Source organism: Arachis stenosperma, chromosome 2 (genome assembly GCF_014773155.1).
Source record: "Arachis stenosperma cultivar V10309 chromosome 2, arast.V10309.gnm1.PFL2, whole genome shotgun sequence".
Lineage (NCBI taxonomy): Eukaryota > Viridiplantae > Streptophyta > Magnoliopsida > Fabales > Fabaceae > Arachis > Arachis stenosperma.
Window position 1 is genome coordinate 115910618 of NC_080378.1, and position 8462 is coordinate 115919079.

General features: G+C 29.7%; 2 protein-coding genes across 3 annotated transcripts; one reads left to right on the forward strand and one right to left on the reverse strand.

Moving 5' to 3' along the window:
• The first annotated feature begins 3389 nt into the window (after positions 1–3389).
• On the forward strand, positions 3390–4468 carry LOC130962041 (classical arabinogalactan protein 26). Its single transcript, XM_057888127.1, has one exon. The coding sequence runs from the start codon at positions 3492–3494 to the stop codon at positions 3957–3959; it is 468 nt and encodes a 155-aa protein (XP_057744110.1). The 5' UTR covers positions 3390–3491; the 3' UTR covers positions 3960–4468.
• Positions 4469–4788: 320 nt separating this feature from the next.
• On the reverse strand, positions 4789–8199 carry LOC130961956 (protein NETWORKED 4B). Of its 2 annotated transcripts, none has more exons than XM_057888010.1 (3): positions 7368–7409; positions 7109–7238; positions 4789–6494 (listed from the first exon to the last, which is right to left on the reverse strand). In XM_057888010.1, the coding sequence occupies exons 2-3, from the start codon at positions 7203–7205 to the stop codon at positions 4972–4974; spliced, it is 1620 nt and encodes a 539-aa protein (XP_057743993.1). In that variant the 5' UTR covers positions 7206–7238; positions 7368–7409; the 3' UTR covers positions 4789–4971. The 2 variants fall into 2 exon arrangements, with proteins under 2 accessions (XP_057743993.1, XP_057743992.1); XM_057888009.1 differs by lacking the exon at positions 7368–7409 and adding an exon at positions 8109–8199 and having other exon boundaries at positions 4790–6494.
• Positions 8200–8462: the final 263 nt, after the last annotated feature.

Here is an 8462-nt window from a genome sequence, read left to right on the forward strand (position 1 = left end):
TTGATGTTATTACAAGCAAAATCAATATAATTCATATTGTTTCTAACTAGAAAATTACATATTAAAGGTACAAAGTGAATGACCGTTGTTGAAGTGGGGGTGTCAGTTATTTTGGCATAATGGAATGGAAGAATGACAGTGAATGTGCCTCTCAACAGTTTCATGTATACAGTCCCTAAGGACCCTACCATTCACATTCATGTGTCTGATTGCCATTGACATTTCAGAAAGTGATAGAAGTAAGTGTGTGTGTGTGTCATGCCAATAATACTACCCAACAAAAGCAAATAGCAAGTCTTTTCCTTCATACTTGTTGTCCGTGATTGAAATAACGACAAATTTATACAACTAAGATATATAAATTATAATATTTGAAAGTTAATTTGAATGTGAATGTGAAGTGACACAATAACCCACATAAACTAAAGAAAGCTAACACTATATATATAATAAGTGTGAAGTGACACTAATATTTAATTAGGTTTATTATGTAGAAAACATAATTAATTTTTACATTATCATCTAAATATTTTTTTTTTATTTATGTGACAATATATGATTAAATATTAGTGTAAAAAAGTTTTGTAAATTGCATTGTATAAAAATTTAACTCAATAATGCATCAAAAGACAAGAAGAAACAATAGTAGCTTAAGATTCCCTTACAATTGCATTATTTGTCTGGCTTGTTTAGCCCCTATGTTTCTCATGGCATGGCCCTTTTATTAATTATTATTGTACTCATATGCACAATAATGAGCAAGCACCATTTTTCTTTTCTCTAGGGTAGTCATTCTACTTATTTTTATCCTCTCACTTTGCTATATAGCCTACCAAAATTATTATAATTCATGAACCTTTATTAAGGAGCCTATCTTTAGTATTTGTCTTTGGTCTCACAATTTATGCTTCAAATAACATTCGATAATAAAATGATGGTAATTTGTTAGAATAAACGATAAATAAGTCTCTGACTTTTTTATTTTGAAGATAAATAAATCATTAACTAATTAAAATTACAAAAAAGTTTTTCACTTTCTAAAATGCAGGATATCTAAGTCCCTTTAAAGGACCGATTAGTCCTTATATATTTTAAACGAAAAGACTTAAATAATCAAAAACGTTTTTTATTTTTAATTAGTAAAAAATTTATGTATTTTTAAATTAAAAAATTAAAGAATTTATTTGTCTTTTTCTCTATTTTTTTTAAATATAGAAGCAAATGTCAATTAAAGAGACCAATGTAATTTAGAATCCTATATATATAGAATATATATATAACCTCCATTTGTTTTTTTTTTCTTTTTTTTTTTGTGAAAATTTGTTACATAGTATATAAAATCAGTGTACTATATCTAGATAGATTATTCAACATTATACCAAATTTTATTAGTGATTAGAAAAACCAAAAATAAAAAAGCTGAGGGAGTATATACATTGAAATTCCCAATATTAGATTCCGTATTAAAACAATTGCACTAGATATTAAAGCTGAAAAGAGAAGAGGATTTGTTTCCCCCAATGTTTATGTACTTCAAATAATTCAGAGTGTAATGGTATCCACCACTTCATGCATAGTTTGTGAGAATGGTTGCTTTCTACTATCTTTTATGGAAGATATGTACAAAACACTAAGTGTAAAGTGTGTCACGTTGAAAAACAAATATTATTTAAAGTTTCATTATTAGACACTTTTTCCTTTCTAAAGGATTCTAATCCAAACTAAGAAGGAACACAACCTTGATATAATGAAATATAAGCCCACTTTCTTAAAATTCAAGATCAAATTTGAATTCTAAAACTAATGATTTCATTATGTGTGAATAAAGCTTTCTTTATCCAAATTTCACTCAATTGAAATTTGAAAAAGAAAAAAAAATCCACTAAGCTCCCCAATCTCTCTAAACTTATATATATATATTTTTTGGTGACTATATATATATATATATATATATATATATATATATATATATATATATATATATATATATATATATATATATATAATATCATCTAAAATCATGTAGAAAATAAGAATTATTTAAATTCTAAAGAACCATCATTAATTCAAACAATTAATTTAAAAATAAGTCAAAAACTAAAAAAAATAAACACAAGAAGAAAAATATAAAACTAAAAATAATTAAAAAAAATCCAAAATTTAAATAAAAATATCCAAAATTTAAATAAAAAGAACAACTGAAAGTGAAACAAAATAAAATTAATTTAGAGAATAAAATTTAAGATTCAAAATATAAAATTTAGGATTTTGGATTTACCAGTTGGAAGCAGTGGCAACTAATAATAATGGTGGTGAGTGAAATTGTAGTGTTAGAAGGAAGAAAAAAAAAGGGTTAAAAAAGTAAGAAATGACTTTAAAAAAAGTGAATGAATTTGTTTGATTGTAATTGTTGTTGGGTATGTAACATGAATGTAACTCGATTTTGGAAGTAGATGCCGAGCTGTTGCTTGTAACACTGAGTTATAAGTTGGGAAGATTTGAGTTTTTCATTCAGAGAGATATTACGTCACGAAGAGTATGAACAAAGGAAAAATGTACTTGTAAAAGATACTTCAATGCTTAAGTAGTATTGTGAATTTAGTATATCGTTTGAATATAAAATATCATATTTTTATAGGTGAGATAAAATAGGTCGATTACGTTTTTATTGATCATCTGAATTGAAGAACAGTTAATAGGTTTTAATAAGTGATAATGTCTGGTCGAACGTTTTTATTCCAAGATGTAGTTCGTTGAGTCTAATTATAACATATAACCCAAGTTATAATGTAAAATGCTAAATTATAGTACATAATACCAAGTTATTATATATAATGCCAAATTATGAAATTGAATTTGTAACGACCGTATCAGTAATCTAATTATTATTTAACTGAAGTTGGCTGTTTTTTTCCCCTCTAGGAGGGCTTGTAAAATTAAATAAATAAATAAAAGGATTGCATTATTTGAATATTCAGGGGGTAAAGTTGTAAACTTCACAATAAGCAAAAGTGATATATGCTTCATGCCTAAGAATTTCTATTCTATATAATCTATATAGTGCCTACTTTATTTATTGCCACTTCAATCCTTCAGAGTTCAGTGTATAGTAACCAAGAAACTTTTTGGTCCTTATTTATTTAATTATTTATTTTTATCCAAAGTGCAACCTACCATAAACTATTCATGTGCTCCACATTTTCAATTACTGATCAACTTTGTCACTTAGCATTCACAAAGTTTGCAGCTGTAAGATTGAAAAAAAAAAGTTTCCAATCACCAAATGCCACCAACTCAAATTGGATCCCACCACCACTTCTTTGTTTTTTAGACACAACCCTTTTTTAAAAAACCTTTCTTCTTCTTCTTTCAATCATAAATCACTTCCCTTTTTCTTCTTCTTTTCTTCTCTCTTTTTAAGACACAAACATTTATTAGAGACTTTAATTCATTCATTCATTCATCATAAGGCAATTGATTCTACATCATTTATGGCTTCCTTTTGTTCATTCTTAATCTTCTTCATAGCCTTATTAATTGCATCATGCAATTTTACATTATTAGCCTCACACAAAACCATGCATGTTTCAACAATTTCAGCAGCACCAACAGTGTTACCAAGTGTTGATTCTCCTTCTTCTTCTTCTTCTTCTTCCTCTTCTTCTTCTCCTATGGTGTCTCCAACACTTTCACCAGATATTGAACCTTTGTTTCCAACACCAGGAAGTGCTGCTTTCACTCCTTCAGAATCTTCATTGCCTACAATTCCTTCAAGTCCAAGTCCTCCAAACCCTGATTCCATTACAAGTCCTGGAGGATCTGTTATGGCTTTTCCACCTTCTGAGTCTATGCCAGCTCTGGCTCCTTCTTCCATTGCTGCATCTCAAGATCAACTATCTTCAATTCTATTACATTTGGCCTTGTTGGTATTTTGCATACTCCATTTTCAAGACATGTGAGTTAAAAAGTCATAGATTTTGGTGTTCTTAGATTATGTTCTTTCTTGCTGCTGTAATAATGTTTCAAAAGTTTTATACTCCATTTTGTTTTGATAATGTTGTGTTTGGTTTTAAAGACAAGACACAAATTTAGAGAGAAAAATATTAAAAAAAAATAATGTATTTGTGTCTTATCTTAAAACTAAACACTATTTAAGTCATTTTAATTGTTCTGATATGTTCATAAATTAATGTATTTAAATACATTTTATATCTAGACATTAATTTTTGTTTACCTATCAAAAAAGTTAAAATGACTTATTGGCTATAAAATGGAGAGAGGACTTTTAAACATTTTAAGTGTGTCAGTCTGATATTCTGAGTGATTGTAATGTAAAAAGAAAATAACAATTGAGGATAATTTTTTTTTCTTGGTTTTATTTATTATATCAGTTCAGATGTTACTCAGCATATATGTTGTAATAGCTAGAAAGCTTGTATTATTCAAAGCTTTAATTTTTGTTAGTGTATGTCACATCTTTTTATATTATTATATTGAACATTACTATCATCATATCATCATCATTAATGTTACATTTTTTTTTCAATTTCTTTTAAAATATGTAGAATTAAGTAAATTCAGGAATATTCTTCAATTGCTTTTAAACTATAGATTCCTTGCACTATGGCATTAGGGCCACAAATAACTTTGATTTAGCAGAAAGAACCTTTTAATGACTCAGCTTTATGTTCACTTTGCACTAAGAAACAGAAGAAAAAGAACAATTGAGGCAAGATAAAGAGAGATTAGGTACATTGAGTGGAGTGCATTATAATAATGAAGAAAATATGAGACAAAGGAATAAAAATATAAAATATCTTACTAAAAATATAAATAGTTTAATTATATAAGATACTATACTAGGATGATATTGTATTCTATTATCATATTTCTATGCTACTTGGGTAAATCCCAATCTTATAATATATAGACATCTTTGTAAGATCTCTACTAACTTTTTTTGAACCAGATCTAAATTGGCATAACACTAGTTTGATTCTTAGAGGCTCTATTGAACAATTTATTAAAAGGGTTGTTCCATTTCTTTTCAAGTTCCTTGGAAATGAAGCTTCTCATCTTCACATTCTCTTGCTTAAGCAAATCTATTGCTAAACTTAGGTGCCTAATCACTCCCATCTTCTCTTCATCTTTCTGCTTTAAATGAGCCTTTTGTGTCTTATTCTCTATTTGAAGTTCTTCAATTTCTTCCCTCAGCATCACTGATACTTCATCATAGATGTTATCTTTCTTCTTTAGCAGATCCTTCAGAGCTATGTTCTCTACTCTGAGTTTCTCTGTTTCTTCACTCAAAGACATTATTTTGATACAAATTGCATCTTTGTACTTCAGCTGATCCTGTTTTGTTCTATTCTCTTCTCTGAGCCCTTCAATTTCTTTCTGCAAAACCATTACTTCATCACAAATGTTACTTTTCTGCTCGAGTTGATCCTCCTTTTCTCTATTATCTTCTCTGAGTCTTTCTATTTCTTTCCTCAACACCATAACTTCATCACACATAGCATCTTTCAGCTCGAGTTTTTCCTTCAACAACCGATTCTCTTTTCCAAATCCTTTCCCCAACACCACTAGTTCGTCAAGAAAGCTATCTTTCTGCTTCAGTTGATCTTCCTTTGCTCTATTCTCTTCTCTGAGAATTTGTATTTCTTTCCTCAACACCGTTATTTCAGCACAAACGGAATCTTTCTGGTTGATTTGATCCTCCTTTGCTCTATTCTCTTCTTTTAGTTTTCTATTTTCTTTTCTCAACTCTATCAATTCAACACAGGCAGGAACTTTCAGCTTAAGCTTCTCCACAAGTTCTCTATTCTCTTCTTCAAGTCTCTCAATCTTTTCCTTGCACACCAAGTTACCTTTCTGCTTTAGTTCTTCCTTCTGCACTCGATTCTCTTCTCTGAATCTTTCGTTTTCTTTCCTCAACATCATTACTTCACCACAGATTATATCTTTCTGTCTAATTTGATCCTTCTGTGCTTTATTCTCTTCCTTGAGTCTTTCGATTTCTTCCTTCAACATCACAATTTCTTCACAAATGAAATCTTTCTTCTTGATTTGATTCTTATCACCCTTGTTCTGAATTTCTTTCTTTATCTTCATCATCACTTTATCGCTTGACGCCACAGAACGAACATCGTCCTCGTGCTCAGGATCATCAACTTCGGATTCAATAAACTCGTCCTCTACATCACAACTCTCAGAATTGCTATCATCATAACCACTATCTGCAAAACTTACTGCCTTCTGTAATTTACAACTTGGAGAAGCAAAAGGCGACCCTCCAACCTTCAGTGGCCGAGCTCCAGTGTCCGGCCTGATCTGATCGTACCGCTCGGCTAACAAGCGATGTGTCTTATAGAAATCTTCAACAAGGCTTAAAAGCTCTGGCCTCTTCTTGTAATACATCTCTGCGCGTTGCGCGAATGAATCTGCATCTTGTTCAATTAATTTGAGCATTGCCTGTGTCTTCTTGTTCAGTTCTGCCATTAAAGAAAACAAACACATCAATTCATTTTCTTTCCTTTTACCTCTCAAAATTAAAAAGCATAGACACCATACATATCAAACTGAAAAGTGGATTCTAGAAGAAAAATGAGAATATTAACTTGAAAAGTAACAATCATGAAATAATAACATATAGGTAGATGCATCTGGGACCAAAACTTTAGCAATCTACTTCCCTGATTCATTTAGATCAATATATTTTTATACAAATATGTATAAAAAAGTAACAGTAACAGATCAAAGAAAACAGAGGAATAAGGGTCAGAAAATTATTGGTGGACCATAGTGATTCAAATTTTATGTCTTTTAGTTATGTTTGAAAATATAGGTTGAGTTCACATAATTAGCTATTCCAATCACCAATAATGGTAGCAATTAAATAGATATACAGAAAGAAAATCCATTTTTCATAAAAACAAACTCTCCCCATATGTTAATTAAGTAAACAAAACACACAAGAAATTCATATACCAAATTACTCATTCCGCTCCAATTTATCTACCATCATGAAAATCTAAGAAATCTTGAATCACTATGTCTAGATACAAACAAAGAGGGTATTAACTATTAAGAATAATAGTGAATTAACCATTGAGTGTGGATTGAAGCCATTGAGATCTTCTAGTGATGGTGTGTGTGTCAAGCCACCACCATTGTGAACCTTGATTCTTCATAATTTCACTCATCTTCTCCTTTGATAATCTCTTCTTAGATATCACCTACACAAAGAGCTTGTGTACATTAGAAAAGCCATAGAATAAAACAACAAAAATGAATTTTCAAGTTTGAATTCCCCAAGCTAACTAAAAATTACATTAAAAACAATCACTGCAAGAGATAGTAACAACCTATGCTATCCTGTTATTTGAACATCACATAGGGACAACATGTCAAAAAGCCACTTATTTAATTCTATATGATATTCGGATCATGCATATCTTAGTAGTCTCTGTCTCATATATATAAATATAATTTAATTTTCAGGATAGAACCATTTTACATAAAAAACCAATTATGTATCCTCACATTAATAAAAATAATTAATTTTTAAATCGATTACTAAGACTTAATCTAAAAAAACGTATTTAAATGCATAAATCTAATTAGATCACGGCATAAATTGTGAATAACTGAATACCACTCTAGCTGAAAAATTCAAACTATATATATAAGAATAATTTAGCTGAAAAAATTGTGAATACCACTTTTAAGTTTTAACGCATAAATTGAAAGATAAAAGGGGTCGATATCTATCAATCTATGCATCTTAGATTAATCCAAAAATAAATTGAAAAAAAAAACACACGTCTTAAGTCTTCTTTTTTTCAAAAATCTGATTTTGAATTCGAATTCTCGAGCTAAAACAAAAGCTAACATATCAAGATGATCAAAAGAACCAAAAGGAAAAACTGAAAAACCTCGAAACCCCACGATTCTTTTATCGAAAATTCGATCATTTGATGCTACCCCAGATGATGAAACCGTAAGAAATGGACATTGAAACGACGAAGAAGAAGAAAAGACTCGAACTTTGGAATGCCCATAATGCAAAAAACAACACAATGCAGAAAGAGTGAAGAAGCAAGCACCTGGTTCAACTCAGCTCGCTAACTGTGACTCGTTTGACTCGGCGTGTTTTTAGATAGAAAACAGAAACCATTCACTGAGTCAGTGTCTATCTCTGACTCGCTCAGTGATGAAGAAGGAGTTTGAAACATAAATAGTTCTCACTCAGTGTTGTTTTGAATTTTATCTTTTTTTTTTTCTCATCTTAAAAATCTATCTTATCATATTATGACACGTGTAATTAGTTTTTTGTTATCTTTTTAATTTTTAGTTACTATAGAACATTTTGTTGCGCCAATTTTTCAACCACGAGACAAATCCACACATTTAACAAGTATTTGCTCATTTAATTATTTGACCAAATTGCATTAATTCAG